This window comes from Lynx rufus, unplaced genomic scaffold (genome assembly GCF_022079265.1).
Source record: "Lynx rufus isolate CCGP_SWC_20201006 ecotype Redwood Valley unplaced genomic scaffold, mLynRuf1.p SCAF_20, whole genome shotgun sequence".
Classification (NCBI taxonomy): Eukaryota; Metazoa; Chordata; class Mammalia; order Carnivora; family Felidae; genus Lynx; species Lynx rufus.
The window spans coordinates 13,146,146-13,166,261 of record NW_025814835.1 but is presented as its reverse complement, the minus strand read 5'-3'; the positions used below and the strand labels follow the sequence as shown (position 1 = coordinate 13,166,261).

The 20,116-nt window shown below is 48.8% G+C and overlaps 1 protein-coding gene across 1 annotated transcript; it reads left to right on the top strand.

The window, feature by feature from the left end:
- The first annotated feature begins 1,843 nt into the window (after positions 1-1,843).
- On the top strand, positions 1,844-19,681 carry LOC124517072 (serpin B8). Its single transcript, XM_047086303.1, has 8 exons — positions 1,844-1,940; positions 4,974-5,132; positions 9,470-9,647; positions 11,150-11,287; positions 13,033-13,150; positions 14,729-14,871; positions 16,230-16,382; positions 18,145-19,681. Exons 3-8 carry the CDS (start codon positions 9,480-9,482, stop codon positions 18,547-18,549), a joined length of 1,125 nt encoding a protein of 374 aa, XP_046942259.1. The 5' UTR covers positions 1,844-1,940; positions 4,974-5,132; positions 9,470-9,479; the 3' UTR covers positions 18,550-19,681.
- Positions 19,682-20,116: the final 435 nt, after the last annotated feature.

Sequence of the window (20,116 nt, the reverse complement as noted above, 5' to 3'; positions counted from 1 at the left end):
ATTTAAAGAGTTTTTAAAATATTTTCTTATTCTCTTATTCACCTTTTAATTTATGGCATCTTTTTAACGTGGAAATCAAATACTTTTTGTCACATGTATTGACCTTTTGTGATGACTCATTGTGAATGTGTTACAATCCTCACTGACAATGTAGCAGGATTCTGCACGGAGGGTGAGGGTCAGAGGGTCGTGACCCCGAGGCTTTTCTTTCCAGGAAGCAACTTTATTCCTGCGGGCATATTCCTGCCGGCATATTCCTGCGGGCACCCAGGCTCAGTTGGTTTCATTCCCAAAGAACTGAGTCCCCCACGGGAGTCCCCCACGGGAGGGGGGGCGGTCTGATTAAGTGGTCTCATGTTACAAGGTCGTGAGGGGTGTTTTCAAGCGGCCTTGAGATTTGTTTCCTTAGGGAGGGGACCCTACCACAGTAAATCTCAATTTTGTAAATATTTATAAAAGATATCAGAGCAGACAGGTACTGCTCCCCACGGAGCTCACCTGCTTACCTACCTGGATTTTTCTCTGCATTTACAGACTTTCTGACCAATTGGGCCTTTCGATTCACCTCTTCTCATTTAAACTTAAGGGCTCTCCACAACACAGGGCATTGGTGTGAGGTTAATTAATTATTTGCATTTTTTTAAAAAAAGTCTAGTGTTCCAAATGTGCTGACTTTTTCTGTGATAAGTGGCTGTTACTAGTAAAACATCTAGGAAGTATTTTTTAAAAAAAAAACACTGCTGATTGACAGCTGCCTTTAGGTAAAGGCATGTTTTATCTATGAACGTGAAATCAACTGCTTTTGAGTGATCATTTTGAGAACATCTATTGGGATGTTTTTCCATTGATATCTGATTTTATTACTAAAATAATGTTAAAACTGTCAAATATGGGCACTTAAAAAAAAACTTGCAAATATAATTTGTAAACTTCGTAAAAATCTTCCCAAAAGAAAAGATTTGATGGGCTTCTACCTGTTCACATATTGAAAGTATAATGTTGCAAAATTTTGGTTTGCAAAAGCAAATGATTTTCAAGAGGATAAACAGATTTTTAACATTTAGACTTCAACCAGGAATCTGCACAGTTAGTATGTGAATGAAAACCAAGTGTCAAGGTTTAGTCAATACAAACAATGATGCCTTTATCTATTTTAATCAACCCATTTCCTGAGAAGCATTTCCTTATGACAGCTATCAACCCCAATTTAGAAATAAACTGAACTTGGGGTGCCTGGGTGGCTTAGTAGGTTAAGCACTGGATTTCAGCTCAGGTCATGATCTCAATTCCTGGGACTCTGTGCTGACAGCTCAGAGCCTGGAGCCTGCTTCAGATTCTAAATTTTTTTTTTTTTTTTTTTTTTTAGTTTTGGAAATTTTTATGTTGTATAGCGTTTATAATATGTTACTATTTAGCACATTAGCACATATGACTTCATATGGATACCAGAGACGCACGCTCAAAAACTCTCTTGATGGATGTCCTACCGAAAAGGTTTGGAAACCACTGGCTTTAAGAACCTTTAACCTCTGGTCTTGCTTTTAGTCAATTTCCAAGGCGACGTCCCAAATTTGAAACTGCTCTTGAGCGCGCGCGCGAACACACACACACACACACACACACACACCCACCCACCCACCCACCCACCACGAATACTGCGCCAACCAACCCAGGCGAACGAACCGAGTCTCAATCGAGGACGCGTTCTGCAAACGCCTTCACCAGCCCCGGCGCCAGCCTCCCCCGCGAGGCCAAGTGCGCTCCGGCCCGGGCACGAGGACCGCGGGGGAGGCTGGGGCTCCTCCCGCGGACAACACGCGGAGCCCTGCAATCCGGGTCGGCTCTGAGTCACCCGCCGGAAGCCTCGCCCGAGATCTCAGCGGCCGGGAAGCGCGCAGCCGGCCAGAGGAGCAGCCGCAGCAGGAGCAGGAGCGGCCCAGGTACCGGGGCTGGGAGGCGCGCGGGGCCCCGGTCCCCCCCCCCCCCCACGGCGGGGGTCCCCCGACTGGAGCGCGGCGGCGCGGGACCCGGGCGGGGAGGGAGGGAGGCGGGCGGGCAGGAGAAGGGGGAGGAGAGGACGGGGGAGGGGGGGCTGCCGGCGCGGCCCGATCGCACCGGGCGGCCGCGGGGTCGCCGCGTGGGGCGCTAAGGTGAGCGTCGGCGAGGCGGGCGGTGGCACCAGCGCGGGAGCGCGGCGCGCAGACGCGCCCGGGGTAGGAGGGGGTCCCCGGGGTGGGAGTGACTCCGGGCCGGCTGACGCCACCGCGCCGCGATTTGCCAGCAGGAGCGGGAGGCCGGTGCCCCAAGCCTGGGGGGCTGTTGCGGGAGAAGGCGGGGCGGGAGCCCCTGCGAGGGTGCGTGGGAACCGCCGCAGGGGTGCAGCAGGGACACCCGGGCGCCCGGGGCAGCTGGGCCTGGAGTTTCATGGAGCCTGGGGCCAGCTCCGGGGAGGTGCTGCGTCAGCGCCACCTCCCGGGGGAATGCCTGCGGGCTCCGCGGTCCCTCCCGCCTCCTCTCTGCCTCCTCGCTCCTGCCGGGCTTCCCTCCTTCCTTCTTGTTTTCTGGTTTTCTGCCGTAGTCTTCGTCTTTCTCGTTATCTGTTTTTCTTCCATATTCTTTGTCTTTCTTTCTTCCGCATCTTTCTTTTTTTATTAAAAAATTTTTAAATACTTATTTATTTTTGAGAGAGAGAGAGACGGGGGAGACACAGTTCGAGTAGGCCCCAGGGCCCCAGCTGTCAGCACAGAGCCCAACGGCGGGCCTGGAACCCAGGGACCTGTGAGATGATGACCTGAGCCGAAGTCTGACGCTCAGCCAACTGAGCCACCCAGGCGCCCCCTTTCACATCTTTCACCTGTTCTTTGGCTGCTCCTCCTCAACTTGAGAAAATGCTTCGTTGCCTGTTTCCACCTCATCCGCAGCCACAGTACTTAATTTAACGGACTCCCCACTGCCTTCCCCCCCCCCCCCGTGCTGCCTTTCTGTCCTGTTTCCCTGGCCCCCCCCCAGTCACACCCTCCCAGGTCTCCCAGGGCATCCCTGACTGTTGTCGTCCTCCTGTCTGACTCTTTTTTCTACCTGCAAACGCTGGCAATTCTTAAAAACTGGGTGAGTTTCTTCTCCTATGCCTTCTCTGTATGTTCTAAGTAATTTCTTCCCATTCGCCTAGAATCTTGGGCAGTCTGAGCGCTGATGGCTCCGATCTCTCGCTCTGGGACGTGTGGCCGTCTTCAGCGTGGTGCGTTCCACACATCCGACTCGGGATGGATCACCTTTTTCATTCCATCTGGCTCCTCATACAAATTTCCGATGGTTCGTGGTTCACCCTAAGCATAAATGAGCTGCAAGTTTGTTAAAAGATAAACTGAGACGTATTAAAAAGTTACGTTTAGGGGTGCCAGGGTGGCTCAGACGGTTGAAGGTCCCACTCTTGATTTCGGTTCAAGTCGTGATCTCGTGTCCTGTGTTCAAGCCCCATGTCCGGCTCTACGCTGACATTGTGGAACATGCTTGGGATTCTCTCTCCCTCTCTCCCCGCCCCTCCCCTGCTCCAGTATGTGCTTGCACCCACTCTCTCTCTCTCTCTCTGTCTCTCTCTCTCTCAAAATAAGTAAATAAGCATTTTCTAAAAAAAAAAAAAAGTGTATTTGAGCAAGATTAATTTGGATGGGGCAGCATCCAATCTAGCAGGTGGAAAGGAGCTCTGAGGAGCTGTGCAAAAGCAAAGATTTATAAGCAGAAGGGATTGGGAACGAGGAAGTTACACGGGGAAGACATATCGCAAAAGCCCCTTTCCCCTAGGGGATGGCAGGGGTCTGTCAGGTCGATGACCTCGCCGGAGCTGGTCAGGCAGCTCCCGACTGAGTAGTTTAAGATTCCGATTCTGGGAGAGCCAGAATGTAATTAGGTTAAGTCTCCGGATCTGGGGCTGAGCATAAGCAACTCCACGTGGGGCCTGTGCTCTTGTTTCTAACCAGCCTGGGCGTAGGCCCTGACCCTTCCTGCTCCCTGTCCCTCGTATGATCAGTCACCCAGCCTGGCAATGCCACCTTCCGCTCTCTGCTGCTCGCGTTTCCTCATGGTTGGCAGCGGCTGGTCTGTGGCCGGGGTGGGTGGGCGGCTTCCCCAGGCTCAGCGGCGGGCCACTGCAGTTTCCTAAAACCCAGGGCACGCCTGTACGACATTCGTTTAAATACCATAGCTGGCTTTTCCAGTGCAAACTTCTTGCCTCAGCACACCCTGCCTGTCACCCAAGACCCCCTCCCTGGGCCCCACGTGCACGAACCATGCACCTGCTGCCGTCTTTCCCCCAGCCAGCCCCACCCCCGGCTGCGGCCTCAGCGGTCACCTCCCCTGTCACGGCCTCACAGAGACCCCTGCCCAGCCCCTTAGAGCCAGCTACGCCGCACCTTCTCCTGAGCTTCTAGAGAGAATTCATTCCACTTCTCCGTGGGCTTCCTTAGCACTTTGTAAAATATCCGGTTTCAGAGCACACAGCTGGCTTGAGACCACACGTTTCTGTGTGCGTGTGTGTGTGTGTGTGTCCCTAGGGTGAGAGCTCCCAGTCAGGAATTATGGCATCTACTGCTCGTTCTCCCCTCTAAACCACATAAGGAAAGTTCTGCATAAATGCTGTTTGCCTCAATCCACTTTTGGACGTGTCTGTGGGGAGGTGGAGGGAGCGAGGGGATCACAGGCATTCAGGGTCCCCCCGGGGAGGGGGGGAGAGCGACGCCTCGTACTTGCTGCCCAATCTGCTACTCTTTCTGTGAGCCTTGAGGACAGTCTTTAATTGCCCTGACCCTGTTCATCAAAGAAAAACTAGCTTAATGCCGACTTATGTTACAGCCTGGAAATCTTTCCACATTGTTGTGTTTTTATGACACAACACTGAACTCCGTGGTGGCACTGGTACCCAGAGGTGTCGTTGCATGTTGTATTGAAATTCAGTCCTTTTCATGTTTATTGGGCAGGTTCCACTTTGGTTGAAGTCCAGCCCTCTCAAAGGCTTAATAGACACCTGAGGTTGGGGCACCAAGAGCCAGCAGGGGAAAGAATCATTCGGTTCTCCTGTTCCAGCTCCTGCCTCTTCACCACTGTGACCTGGGACCCGCCCCGGAGGTGCTTTTGCGGTGAGTGTGCACCCAGTGAGTCATTGCCGTGGGGCAGACACTGATGGTGAATACTCTGCTAGTGACCAGCACCTGATGGCGTGCAAGTGAAGGAAGAGGAAAGGTGGAAGAAACCAGAAGCAGGCATTTGCCATTAAGTGCAGTTAAAACATCAAGTTGGGATTGCTGTGATATCCCAGTTCACTCCTTTGCCTGTTCAGGCCGGACCACACGCGCGCGCGCGCACACACACACACACACACACCCACACACACCCGCACTCACACTCACCAGCCTACACTTATGCTCAGGTAGGATCACATCCACATTCCTGTTTACCAAAGGCTCTCCTCCTTTGGGTCTCTTCGGCGCCACCTTCTTTGGCGGCCCAGTGCTGTGAAGGTCGCCTATCCCTTTGGCTTCTAGCTGTTTATTTTCTGAAAAGTCCTCAAATTTGAGGTGAGGGAATGTGGGGCCGGGAGTGGCCTGCAGGGAGGCTGGGCCCTGATCTGTTGTGGGACTCGCCTGCTGCAGACACGTCGGTTTCCCCAAGTCTGCAGCCCTGGGGTTCAAGCTGTGCAGCTGAAGGTTCTGGAAAGGCTTCCAGAGGAAGGAAACTTTCACTTCTGTCCTCTAATGACCTGTTAAGTATAGCATACTGCCGTGCAAGCTGTGTTATTATTGTATTCTCTTGGTTGATGTTTTAAAAATGTCTTTCTTTTTTTTTAAATTTATTTAATTATTTTGAGAGAGAGAGAAAGAGAGAGAGAGAATCCCAAGCAGGCTCTGCCTTGTCAGCACAGAGCCTCATGCAGGGTTGGAACTCACAAAATTGCGAGATCATGACCTGAGCTGAAATCAAGAGTTGGATGCCTAACCAACTGAGCTACCCAGGCACCCTGCTAATTCCATTTTTTAAATATTTATTTATTTTTGAGAGAGAGAGAAAGAAAGAGAGAATGAACAGGGGAAGGGCAGACAAAGAGGGAGACACAGAATCCAAAGCAGGCTCCGGGTTCTGAGCAGTCAGCACAGTGCCTGACATGGGGCTCGAACTCATGAACTGTGAGATTATGATCTGAGCTGAAGTCGGACACTTAACCGACTGAGCCACCCAGGAGCCCCTTGATAATTCCATTTTTAAAGGAATGCCTTCTAGGGATTGAGAAAGACTGACTGTCTTGGGTTTAAAACAGGAAAGAGGCTTTTAAAAAATACAATAAAACCTTGGTTTGCGAGCATAATTCATTCTGGAAACATGCATGTAATCCAAAGCATTTGTATATCAAAGTGAATTTCCTCAGGAGAAATAACAGAAACTCAGATGATTCATTGCACAACCCAAACATATTCATATAAAAATTATTATAATGCTGTAATATAATATAAAACCATAAAGAGAATAGAAGATAGAAAGAAAAATGAACAAATTAACCTGCACTTACCTTTGAAAACCTACATGGCTGGTGTGAGGAAAGCAAGAGAAAGGAGGGTTATTGTGTAGGACGACTTTCAATAAACTCTTGCCACTTACTGTATTTAACGTAACTGGCAATAAGGCAGCAGAGGAAAGGGTCTGTATCTGCAGGCGGCCTGACCTAGAATGAAGCAAAGCATTCCTAAAGCTTGTATGGAAAAGCAAAGGACTGTCCATAGGTGCTTTGAAGTGACAAAAAATATACTAGTGCCCGTTGTGGGCACCTCCCAACGTTCTGAAAACTCACTGATTTCTGCCAAATGCCGTTGCCTGAGCATGGGAGACGATCACCCACGATCCCGCAGAGAGAGAGAGAGAGAGAGAGAGAAGGGAACCATTGGCTCAGTGTGATCATGTGACATTCAGCATCACGTACTACTCGAATTGCAAGACATCACTCATTTATCGAGTTGAAATGTACTGGAAACGTTTGCTCATCTTGCAGAACACTCGCAGAACAAGTTCCTCGCAATCCAAGGTTTTACTGTATTTTTATCTCAACAGAGCAGGGAAACAATTTACAGTGACACATTGTTTAAAGTAAATGCTCTAAGGAAAGGGAGAGAGGTCAGGAAGGCGGGAAGGAGTAAGCTGGGATGAAGGTCAAGGCTGGCTTGGTCAGGCTGGACTCCGATTTGGTGCCTCTGACTCAGAGTGTTCACCTAATGACTTGAGATTTAGATTCATATTTTGTTTCCCTGCTTATGGGCTCTGTTGCTGGGTGCTTGCCACGCCCCCCAATTTCAAACCAGATATGGTCCATGGAAAATAGTGTGTCTTTTGGAGTCTTCCTGATTCAAAGTGAATTTTCTGTCTTCCCAGTAGCTCCTATTTTAGGTCAGATCATCCTAAACCCACCCTTATAATGTTGTGAAATCCATCCAGTTGATCTGTGTCTTTTTCTCTCTCTCTCTCTGCCCCTCCCCCACCACACTCTGTCTCTCTCTGTCTCTCAAAAATAACTAAACATTAAAAAAAAAATTTAAAAAAAGGGGGGGCGCCTGGGTGGCTCAGTCGGTTAAGCATCCAACTTCGGCTCAGGTCATGATCTCACAGTTTGTGGGTTCGAGCCCCGCATCGGGCTCTGTACTGACAGCTCAGAGCCTGGAGCCTGCTTCTGATTCTGTGTCTCCCTCTCTCTCTGCCCCTCCCTGCTCATGCTCTGTCTCTCTGTCTCTAAAAAATAAATAAATGTAAAAAACTTTTTTTTAAAAATTAAAAAAAAAAGGGGAGCACCTGGGTGGCTCAGTCGGTTGTGTCCGACACGTGAGGTCATGATCTCACGGTCCTTGAGTTCAAGCCCCGCATCGGGCTCTGTGCTGACGGCTCAGAGGCTGGAGCCTCTTCAGATTCTGTGTCTTTCTCTCTGCCCCTCCCCTGCTCACACTCTGTCTCTCTCTGTCTCTCAAAAATAAACGTTAAAAAAAAAATAAAAAGAAATCCATCCAGTTGATTTCACACAACATGGTGACAGAAATGTATTTATTTACAAAGATTTATTTATCTTTATTTTTTAAAATGTATTCTGATGGAGAGAGAGAGAGAGGGAGAGGCAGCGAGAGAAGGAGAGAATCCCAGTAGGACTCCATGCTGTCAGCGCAAAGCCCTGCACGGGGCTTGAACTCACAAACTGTGAGATCGTGACCTGAGCCGAAATCCAGAGTCAAAGGCTTCACTGACGGAGCCCCCCAGGCTCCTACCAAGACTTATTTATAACAGAACACTGTTTATAGATTATACTAGAGAGACCAAACTGAGGGAGAACTTGCAAGCAGTGAGGGGTTTGCGTAATGATGAATTCAGGCTCTGGGTTGAGATCGCAGGTTCCGACCCAGATTCCTTGATGACCGTCTGTGGGATCTGGAAAAGGCTCATGGTCCTCGCCCAGGCTCCCTGTCTGTAGGGTGGGTCAACTGTGGTGACCTCAGGTATCGTTGTGGGGATTAAGAGATTCCCGTAAAACCTGAGAACCTGGCGCTGAGACGCGTTGGCCTTTGTGACACGAAGGGAGGGAGTCGTCAGGTCCCGAAGGGACTCTGAGCCCCTGCAGTGGTCCTGTTGCTGAGGGTGGCATTCATCCCTCAGCCCTGCGATTGGCTGCTTTGTGAATAAACCAGGGTATTAGTTTCTTATTAATACTGTAACGCCTTACCCTAAATTTACTGCCTGAACACAGTAAAATTTATTATTTTACAGCTCTAGAGGTCACAAGTCCATAATAGGCTTACAGAAGGGCGCCTGGGTGACTCAGTCGGTTAAGTGTCTGAGTCCTGAGTTCGGCTCAGGTCATGATCTCACGGGTTGGTGAGATGGGGCCCGCGTTGGGCTCTTTGCTGACAGCGTGGAGCCTGCTTGGGAGTCTCTCTCCCTCTCTGTGCCCCTCCTGGCTTGTGCTTTCACGCTCTAAACAGACAGACAGACAGACATAAGAAATGACATCAATATAGGTCCGCAGAGCTTCATGTTTTCCTGGAGGCTCTAGGGCAGAATTGTTTCCTGGCCTCTTGCAGCTCCTACAGGCTGCCTGCATTCCATGCTCCGTGGCCTCGCGTCCTTTCTGGCCTTTGCTTCTCTTGTGTCATCTCCTTCTCTGCCTCTCACCTCCTGCCTTCCTCTTGTAAGGGCCCTGTAGTTACACGGAGCCCCCCTGGATAATGCAGGAAATCTCCCCATCTCACGATCCTCGGTTCAGTCCATCACATCTGCAAGGTCCCTAATGCCATGGAAGATGACGAAGGGCTGGGAGATTCCATGTGGATGGCTGTGGGGGCTCTGACATTCTGCTGACCACACCCAGTGGTCTCTGACGGGCGCTCGTGACTAGATGACCTAACAGTGGGCTGGGCTGATGTGCCTCCGTGTTGTGCTTTTTTTGGTGCAGACCTTTCCTGATGGATGATCTCTGTGAAGCCAATGGCAGTTTTGCCATCAACTTATTAAAAATGCTGGGTCAAGAGGACAGCTCGCGAAACGTGTTCTGCTCCCCTCTGAGCATCTCGTCTGCCCTGGCCATGGTCTTCATGGGGGCCAAAGGAAACACTGCCACCCAGATGTCCCAGGTATGCCTGCCTGTCGCAGAGGAGGAGCGGTGGGCCGCTTCTTTGCTTCCTGATGCTTTCTTCATACCTCACCGCAGCGGATGGCCGCCAGTGTGGCTGGTCGGTGGCGAGGGGCACCGTGGTGAGGGAAAGAGAGCAGACATGGGCAGAAATGGGAATTATTTAAGACCCACCGTCTACCCTTAGCGTTTACAGGAGAAATCAAGTCGTTATGTCATTTGCACTGGATAGGGGCATCAGTATGTTACAGCAAACTTTGATAAGTAGGATAAGCTATAATTCTGTCCCACAAGAAGTCCGAGGATTTCAACTTTGTTATATTTTAAATGTTTTCTAATGTTTTGTATTAGATTGAATTGTAGCCGTGTGAATCAACTTTCTGTTACATGGGTTCTAAGAGTGTATGATTGTGCGTGCACAAGTGCAAGATGAAAGTAACACAAACATGGACGTCTACCTCTGGAATTATTTAGAGGGAATATAGAATCTGATTGGTCTGAACTGGGTTCTGTGGGATCTGAGCTGCAAACCAAGTAGTGGCAAACACTTGAGGGGAATAGTCTTTAACCTCTTTGTACCTTAAGTTTCTTCGACAACCTTGTGAGTGTCCCAGAACATTGCCAATGCACACCGCTTTCCCATTAATAGCAGGGGTGCGCGGGCGCCCTCTGGAAGTGCTCACTGGAGGAGGGGGGCTTTGGACCCGGGCCCTTGGGAGACAGAGGAACGACTTGACTTGGAAGTCACAGTCTGGTCTGGAGAACTTCTGTGAAGTTGCCGATGAAGTATTTTCTGTTGATTTCTGCTCATTCTTGTATTCCCTGGGTCGTGCTGGATTCATTCCAGCTATCTATTTGTTCTGTTCTGATTCCCTCCTGAGTTATCATACCTGCCTTTCTTATTTATTTTTTTTATTAAAAAAATTCTTCTTTAATGTTTGTTTATTTTTGAGAGAGAGAGACAGATCGTGAGCAGGGGAGGTACAGAGAGAGAGGGAGACACAGAATCTGAAGCAGGCTCCAGGCTCTGGGCTGTCAGCATAGAGTCCAACGTGGGGCTCGAATTCACGAACCTTGAGATCATGACCGGAGCCAAAGTCGGAGGGTTAACCGGCTGAGCTCCCCAGGCCCCCATCACACCCACGTTTCTAAATGGAGAAATCTACCAGGGCAGTGGTTCACACCTAGGGGCGATTTTGCCTTCCAGGGGATGTTCACTACTGTCTGGGCAGCTTGGTTGTCCTAAATGAGAGGTGCTACTGACATCTAGTGGGTAGAGGCCAGAAATGCTGCAAAATACCTTACACGGAACAGCAACCAAGTATCTGGCCCCAAAAGTCAGTAGTGCCCAGGTGAAAAAGGACTGTGTGAGGATTAAATCAAACTCCTTTCAAGGTAGGATCCTTTGTGATTTTCAGTGCAGGCGTTTGTGTGGAGATTGCTCTTTGGGGGACCAAGATGGCGGCAGTGTTACAAGTTTGTGCCCTTGTTTTCTCTTACCAGGCTCTTTGTTTGAACGGAAGTGGAGATATTCACCAAGGTTTCCAGGCACTTCTCACGGAGGTGAACAAATCTGGCACTCAGTACGTGCTCAGAACCGCCAACAGACTGTTTGGAGAGAAGACGTGTGACTTCTTTCCAGTAAGTTGTACTTGCACATCGATGTTAAAGAAATTGAAAATAAAATAGAAACTACGAAAGAACAGAGATAAAGTATAATTCTCTTGCCTTGTAAATGTGCTCAGAATTGTACTTCTGTAATTGTAATTTTGAATTTTATGTTTGCCTCTGAACTATGTCCTTTTTAAAGTTATTTTTGATGGATTCCTTCCGGATGTCAAACTCAGTATGTCCATCCTCCTGCATCCAGACCTGCTTCTCCCCATTGACTCCTCTCTTCAGTGACCACACTGTCTTGTGTGCCTATACAGCTATCCCCAGTCTCACCTCTGGTTGTTAGGCTGTCCCCTGGTCTCTCAAGGCCTCTTACATTTGTCCCCTCTTCTGAATCGCCACCACCACTGCCTGGGTGCAGACTCTCACTGTATCTTCTGCACCATTATTTTAATTCTTCCCTGTGGAACTCTCCAAGTCCTGCCGGGTTCTTCCACATTCCTGACAGAGTAGTCTTTCTAAAATGAAAATTGGCTCATAAAACAGGTTTTTAAATCCGTGTGGTGCCTATTTTCTGAAGCATATAATTCCCAAGTTCCTTAGTCCAGGAAAAGCCTGCCATAATGCGGTAAGTGAGGTCCAAAAAATTATGCCGCACACCATGCAGATTGATGCTACCTCAGATTAATAAAGTGATCTAGGCAAACCTGGCCATCTTACTGGCTGGCAGTTCTACGGATTCTTCTGTGAGACTCAGATACCTCCCTGCCCTGGCTGCTGTTGGGTGCTGCCCCATGGAAGTTGCCTGCTCTGGACTTGAGTATCATTGGAGAGAATTCTGGGTCTTCTAGGACAAGCACCGATGATCCCAGGAATCCCCTAGTTGGTGTTCATTGTTGAATGTTGGCCTGATCTTTGCGTATTGTCGTTGGGGAATACTGGGGACCCAGGGAGCCGCCTTCCCCTTTCCTCAGTTGCTTGGCTTCTCTTTCTCTCTACGTTTTCTTTCTTCTGTAGAAGCTAAAATATTTGAGAACAGGAGATGGGCGGAGGATGGGAGCCAATTGCAGGCACATTATATCTGAAACCAAGTTTCTGTGAGGTGAGTTATCTTTGGGTTTTCATGTACTGGGTACAGGCTCTTCCTGAGCTGACCTTACCTTACATTTCAAGGCTCAGCCCTTGGCGCTGTTGTCCCTAATCCCCACCTCCCTACCGCCACAGCCCCACGGTGATCTAGACCTGACATCTAGACCATTCCAGTCCGGGAGGACCCAAAGATTTCAGGATGACCTGGTTCCACCATGGAGCCTCCCAGTCATTCACAAATTTCAGACATTGTGGTTGGTGCTGGTGATACGAAAACGAGCAAAAGAAAGTTAGAGTGCCTGGCAGACAGACAGGTGATCAAACAGGAAGTCAGTGTGGAGCTGGAGTGTCCGACTGGGACTCTCATGGCGGTTCTGTGCATGACTGCCGCCATCCGTGTTCTCGAAGCGTTTGTAACCGTCTGTGTGTGGTGTGGTTTCTCCCAGCCGACTGTGAGCCGCCTCAGGTCTGATGTCTTGTCTTTCCCCTGATGTCCGCCAGCTGGCACAGGGTGAGGCGTGGAGCCGGTGGTCCACACATTTTTGTCAACTGCGTGAACGAGTCTTAAGATGCAGGACGGCCCGTGCAGGAATTTATGCTGGAAATATGCTAAGAGGAAAAAATGCATTCACACTCGTGGGCACTTTGCTGAACAGGGTGAACGCGGTGTCCTGTGTTTGCAGGCCTTTAGGGAGTCCTGCGAGAAGTTCTACCAGGCACAACTGGAGGAGTTGTCCTTCGCAGAGGACACCGAAGAATGCAGGAGACACATAAACGACTGGGTGACAGAAAAGACCGAAGGTGAGAGATTTTCACCGCAGTGCACCTGGCATTTTGCAGGAAAGAGAGCGAGATTGGCGGGGTTGTGGCCTCCATGGTGTTGCCCCGCCTCTCCCTCCCCCTGGGGGCCCCGCAACCAGTGACCTTCTTGTGTGTGTTTGCCAGATTTTCAGGCCAGCAACGCAATTCTGATAGTTTTCTTGGGTTTATGAGATCACGAAGTGGTGATTGCTAAAAAATACGTGAACCTAGTGTAAGGATCTCAGACCTTTTCCCCGCTGGACTGTGCTGGAAAATTTCCGAAAATTGCTTCCTCCTTGGGGCCCCGTTAATCTTCCTTCTGGGGAGGGGGAGACCCTTGCCTTGCCCTGAGGGTAGAGTGACATTCAGTGTAGGTGGCAGCTGAGATAGGGCAACGTTTCACGTGATCTCCCTGTGGTAGTGAGCATAGCTCGCTTTTCTGCATTCCTCCCCTCCCTGGCTGATGTGGCTGATGGCTGAGTTTGCTTTCAGAGCGCGACCTTTTCTCACTTTACGGCAGACTCTGGAGGTGCAGTCCCCACGGAGCCCACAGAGCTCTGAGTACAGAGCTCAGCCTTTCTGGTGTGTGCCCAGTGCATGTGAGGCAGCAGCCGTGATTACACTGAAAGCCAATGAAATAATGACCGTCGGAAGGGCAGAGCGTTTCACATTTTCCTACGTTGTATGTGCAGTGGTCTCTTGCTCTCCAGTTGATCCAGCAGTAATGGGTCACGAGGGGAAGTTGGAAGGTTCTCCGTACGCTACTCTCCCTACACCACTCACTTCCTCTTCGTCACATTGACCATCAATATGTTTCCCCCAAATACCAGAGCCAGAGGGAGCATTGGGGTTCACTTTGTCCCCGGTCTCATTGGATAACTCAGTTTGGGCCCCTGTATTGCACCCCTTAATTCCTTTACCCCATGCATGCCTTCAGGAAGACTGCTTTCACCCATTTTCAGGTCTGTATTCCTTCATCCTTTGGAAGCTTCTCCCCACCTAAATGAGATTTGAAGGTTGGCGTAGAGCAGTGATTCTCAGAATCAGCCCCTGGGTACCATCTGCCAAGGGCTGAAGATACTTGGGTTGTTACAGTTGGGTTAATGCTATTTGGCTTAACATCCCACAATGCACAGGACACTCCCCACCACAAAGAATTATCTGGCTTTACATGCTAGTAGTGGCATGGTTGAAAAATTATGGCGCCATGGCTGGGAAGCTTACCGTTAGACTCAGGGCTCTTGGGTTATTTTCTCAGCTCAGCCACTTGCCACGTATGGGTCTTTGGCACAAATGTCAGGCAAATGCTCTGGCCTGAATTTCTCTATCTATAATGTGAGGGTAAAACGATAGTCGACCTGCCTGCTTCAAGATTGTTGTTTAAGGACGAGCAATACCCTGTGTATGTGCACAGCACTGCAATGCATCGCCCTGTTCCTCAGGTGGCCAGGAAGACAGGATTCCAGCCTGGCTGTCAACCAAGCCAGGCTTCGTATGTCAAGAGGATTGTGGGAAACAATGTTTATTCCCCTCCCCTCTCCCCGAAATAGCAATCAAGTTCTCTCGTATTCTTTGCAGGTAAGATTTCAGAGATACTGGGTCCTGGGACAGTTGACCCACTGACGAAGCTGGTTCTCGTGAATGCCATCTATTTCAAAGGAAAGTGGAACGAGCAATTTGATAGAAAGCACACAAGGGGAATGCCCTTTAAAACCAACCAGGTAGGGAAATATATTTTCAGGTGTACTACGACTTAAAATAATACGCTGGGAAAGATTGTGATTGAATGGAAAAAAACAATGTATTTCATACTATATTTCTGAATGAATTTCATGCCCCCTTGTATCTTTTATTGGACAGGGAAAGAGAAAAGCTGAAATCATTTTTATATTGACAGTTTTGTGTTTGCCTCCTTTGTCAGACTGATTCTTCTGTCTTGGGTCATATTAATTTGGATTGAAAGAAAATTTCTTCTGACCCTTGGAGTTATGTTTGTATTGTACCATCACCGTCTCTATTTACATAGACACCTTCTTGCAATATCAGTGAGAACTACGCCTGTGTGTTGCCTTATAATCAGAGCCATACAATTCCGAACACAAGAAAAAAAGAGTGTTAGCAGATGTTCAGGCTGATTTTGTCTTTATTATTTTTTGGACCTTCTTAAAAAGAAAAATTGTATATGTTTACAGTGTGTGAGATGATTTTGATATACGCGTTATAGTGAAAAAAGTGCCACAGTCAAGCTAAGTAACATACACTTTCCTCACATGGTTACCGTATTATTTCTGTGATGAGAGCACCTGAAATCTACTCTTAGCAAATTTCCAGCATTCCCTACAGTATTATTAACTGCAGCCATCATGCTGGATATCAGATCTTCAGACTGAAAGCCTAACTTAAAAAATTTTTTTGGCCGTATTCCCTTTTGAGCCCGATAATGTCTGGCTGTCAGGAGCAATTAGCTGAAAATTTGACGTGCATCAACCTGGTGATAGCACGTTGCACACAGATTTGAAAGTCTGGAATACATTTGATGCGAGCTTTAGAAGAGGTGGACACTGAAAATCTTGTCAAGGTCCCTCTCCAAGAAAACCAAAGCCATAAAGCCAATTATATAAGTGAGCAACTTTCCAGAATAAAAATATAACTCTCTGTGGCCTCTACATCTTTTCTAACCACATCCTTCAACCCCCAAACCTGAATATTAGTTAATCCTCCCCTCAACTTGGATAAATAATTCTTAATTATAAGGTCACTGGGAGTGCTCCTCTAATGCATCTTCCCAGAAGAGAAAAACACGGCTTCTTCCAAAAATAACGTAGGGTTTTATGTTTCTGTCTCTCTATTTGCCAATTTTATCCTCTCTCGCCTGGTAATATTTGACCTGCTGGGACAATAGCGTGTTGTATTCAATACTAATATGTAATAAAGAAGATCTTCCATCTATCAGCATAATGCACAGAAATCATAATCCTGTTATACGTACCTAGGGGTTCTGCAAATTAGATTTCCCTTATTTTGGTACGCTGTGCTCCTTTTTTTCAGTAGTCTGATTTAAATTTCCTATTTTCATTAGGAGAAAAAGACCGTGCAGATGATGTTTAAGCAAGCTAAATTTAGAATGGGGTATGTGGACGAGGTGCCCATGCAGGTCCTGGAGCTGCCCTACGCGGGGAAGGAGATGTGCCTGGTCGTTCTGCTGCCAGATGACAACACCGATCTCGCCGTGGTAAGGAAGCCCTTGCCAGTAGGCCTGAGGGTCCATGCAGGCAGCGGGCGCTCATGTCTTTATGTCCGTCGACCAGATAGCATTTGAGGAATTTCCAGTGTAGGGTTATGAGGAGTGGCCGAACATCATCTCAGGTCTTGGGTGGACATGTGTTGGCATTTCTGTTGAGTATCTACCTAGGAATGGAATGGTTGGTGAGGACACATTCTGATGAAGCTAAGAAGAGAGAGTTCCAGAAGAGCCCTGTTCTCTATTCTGAAGGGAGGGGCTGGTTGAGGTCTCAATAATTTTTTTTTAATTTTTTAAATTAATGTTTTTTATTAGAGGGAGAGAGAGTGCAAGCAGGGGAGAGGGGCAGAGGGAGAGAGAGAGAATCTCGAGCAGACTCTGGGCTTAGCGCAGAGCCCAGAGCGGAGCTCGATACCACAGCCCTGGGATCACGACCTGAGCCGAAACCACGAGTCGGATGCTCAACTGACTGAGCCACCCAGGCGCCCCGGAGGTCCCAATAATTACTGAACAAAAGGACTAGAAAAGGAGGAGGATTGATCTGGGCAGTGTTTCTCAAACATTAATGTGCATAGGAATCTCCTGGGGATCTTGCTAAAATGCAGATTTTGACTCGGGGGGGGGGGGGTATGGCCTGAGATCTTGCATTTCTAACAAGATTCCTGATGTCCCCGATGCTGCTGGCCAAGGACCGCACTTTGAGTAGCAACCGTCTCAAGGACCGGCGAAGAATTTCCCTTGGCCGGGAGGAGAGGGACGTCTTCCCATGAGAGAAAAGGAACACAGTTCAGGATGGGAGAAAGTCAATTTGTAAGGAGGTGCGGGACCAGTCGTGAGCGTGTTACCTAGCTCTCCGGGGTTGGGGAAAGGCTTCCTTTCTAACACTTGCTGATTCCCGTGGCGTCCGTCACGGATGAGATCTGTCGTGGCCGCGTAACAAGAAAATTAGGAGAGTCTGGGAAACAGAGCTGATGTCCAGACAGCCATCACTGGAGAGGGGCACTCACCTGGGCTCCAGGTGGTGAAGAGAAGGGGGACAAGCTCTGCCCACCTCCGCTGCCGGGCCCACGTGGAGATGCCAGGGCCCAGCCCCGCTGCGCGCACAGCCAGGGACCAACACCACAGAGGAAACCCTGCAGCCAGCCAGTCTCGCTCTCTTCTCTGTTTCTTTTTTCATCGTGGACAAACAGAATGAGCGATGAGGCTGGAGGTTTGGAAACGAACCCCAGGGCAGGCAAGAAGACAAACACGAATGCCAGAAGCAACGGTCTTGTTGAATTCTCCGTCGCTGCACTCCCCTTCCCCAGAAGCCACGTCTCCCTTCCTGTTCAGATCGTCCCCGGTTTCCCCCTCTTTGACCCGTCAGAGTTCCGACCCAAGCTCTGTCTCTTTTTTGTCCGACCGTCTCTCGCGTTCACAGTAGTGTGCATCGCACGAGTACAATCGATTGGTCATGAGAGCTTTCTAAACGAAAAAATATTTGAAGTGAGTTTAGTACGGATAGTTAAAAAAAACCCACACACCTCCCCTATTTCAAGTGTTTCTTTTTTTGTTTTAGCTGTTTTCCTCTTATATCCATAGAACGGGGAAAAAGATGAGAATTTGAGGGGAAATCTTGGTGTGTTTACAAGAGGAAAATGTCCGTCGATTGTCTTGGGCCAGAACTCATGGCATCGGGGAGGGGAACTGAGTGGGGACATGGGCACCAGGCTGTTGTGGTTACATTTGAAGATTTGACTCCTCATTATTTCAGGTGGAAGAAACACTTACATACGAGAAGTTCAGAGCCTGGACAAATCCAGAAAAGATGACTGAGGAAAAAGTTCAGGTTTTCCTTCCCCGATTGAAGCTGGCGGAGAGTTACGACTTGGAGTCTTTTCTTCGAGGTTTAGGTATGACCGATGCGTTTGAGGAAGCCAAGGCAGACTTTTCGGGAATGTCAGCAAAGAAGAATGTGCCTGTGTCCAAGGTCGCGCACAAGTGCTTCGTAGAGGTCAATGAGGAGGGCACAGAGGCGGCCGCGGCCACGGCCGTGGTCAGGAATGCCCGGTGCTGCAGAATTGAACCAAGATTTTGTGCAGACCACCCTTTCCTTTTCTTCATCATGCACCACGGCACCAACAGCATCTTGTTCTGCGGCCGCTTCTCTTCTCCGTAAGGAGGGGCGGTTCCCGTGTGCACACGTCTTCCCTTCTGCCCACTTGGCTTTAAGGCAGATTCCTTGTGACCCAACTGGTACGGTGCTTTGAATGCCAAAATAAAGTGCGTGCACCCGGGAAGTGTGTGAACGTTCTTACCGAATATTCCCCAGGCGCTGGGAAAACTGAGGCGTCAGGTGTGTGACATTTGGGGCTGAGAAGGCCATGCTTATTCTGGAGGGTTTGGGGAGCTCCTCTTCCTCAGTGACTCTGCCCACATCTGCTTATCGGAGGATGGCCCGCTCCTCTCAGTCTGCTTTCGCTGTTTGTGGGTGTTAAGGGCTCCCAAACCAGCCCTCCGTACGCTTTCCCGTCCTTCAGTGACCTCGAAGCTCTGCCCACCTCCGCTGCCGGGCCCACGTGGAGATGCCAGGGCCCAGCCCCGCTGCACACACAGCCAGGGACCAACACCACAGAGGAAACCCTGCAGCCAGCCAGTCCCAGATAAGCAGCCGAGATGAAGTGTCTCTCCCCCAACGTCGCACGGACCGCCCTGTGTATCTCACGTCTCGCACAGTCCCTCACGAAGGCAACACCTTCAGATCTTCTTGCCGTAACCCTTCAGGCCTGAGCTCGGAGGCAGAGCTCTGACGGTGCCGTGTGGTCCTCTCCATTCTGAAGCACCGTCCCCGCCTCTCCCTGCCCCACAGGGACCTTCGCAGGAAGCACCTGCCAGGAGCAGAGTCCCTCTAGTTCATCACCTGTGCTCACGTGTGTCTCCAGCCCATCTAGCTTACAAACGGGCCTCCCTGCAGTATTCATTTGACTCAAAAAATTAATTTGTATTATGGTAGCAATTTGGAAGCTGTTGAAAAGTCCCAAAGAAAACTGGAGTCACCCATAATCACCACTGTTAAATCAGCACTGTAAAATCACGATGAGTGACATATATCCTTCCCTGTTCTGTGTATGCAAATGCAAATTTAGAAACGTCTTAGCACAAGTTAATCATCTACTTTGGTAGCTGTTCCTACCCTTACTTGGTATAAACTTTCCTCAAGATAATTATGTCATCAATTTCATGGGTCCTATTCTAAGGCTCTATTTTCTTCTATTGGATCTGCTTTTAGACAATTTAGATAACTGAAATGATTTATGTTGTATACCGTACTCTTATGTGAACATACTAAATATTTGCTCACATCTTTCATATTTTAGAAGAAATGTTCCTAAAAAGTACTGTCAAGATAAAAGCTGGGCACATTTTGAGACTTCTTCCAAATTAGGCTCCAGAATGCCGTAAGGATTTATAACCCCCCGTTCATTACCATTTACACTACCACTAGCTGTGGATGGCCATTTTCTCTTCCTTTTTTTTTAATGATTGGTTATTCCTGACTTCTGTTTTGGATTCACAGTTCACAGTTACTGTAATATGAACCATCCATATTATAGTTCTTACTTAACGATTCATCAAGCTAGAATACGTTCTCTGTTAGGTCACATTCATTTTAGGGGCTATACTTTCCAAAGAAGACTCGGTCGAAAGTTAATCCACGGGACTAGAAGGCCTGCATCTTTTAGTTT

Bases quoted from the DNA above. Each gene is read 5' to 3' on its own strand.
- LOC124517072 (XM_047086303.1), top strand. From the start codon at position 9,480: ATGGATGATCTCTGTGAAGCCAATGGCAGTTTTGCCATCAACTTATTA. The intron at 9,648-11,149 runs GTATGCCTGCCT...TTCTCTTACCAG, and splicing joins CTGCCACCCAGATGTCCCAG to GCTCTTTGTTTGAACGGAAG. The intron at 16,383-18,144 runs GTAAGGAAGCCC...TCATTATTTCAG, and splicing joins ACAACACCGATCTCGCCGTG to GTGGAAGAAACACTTACATA.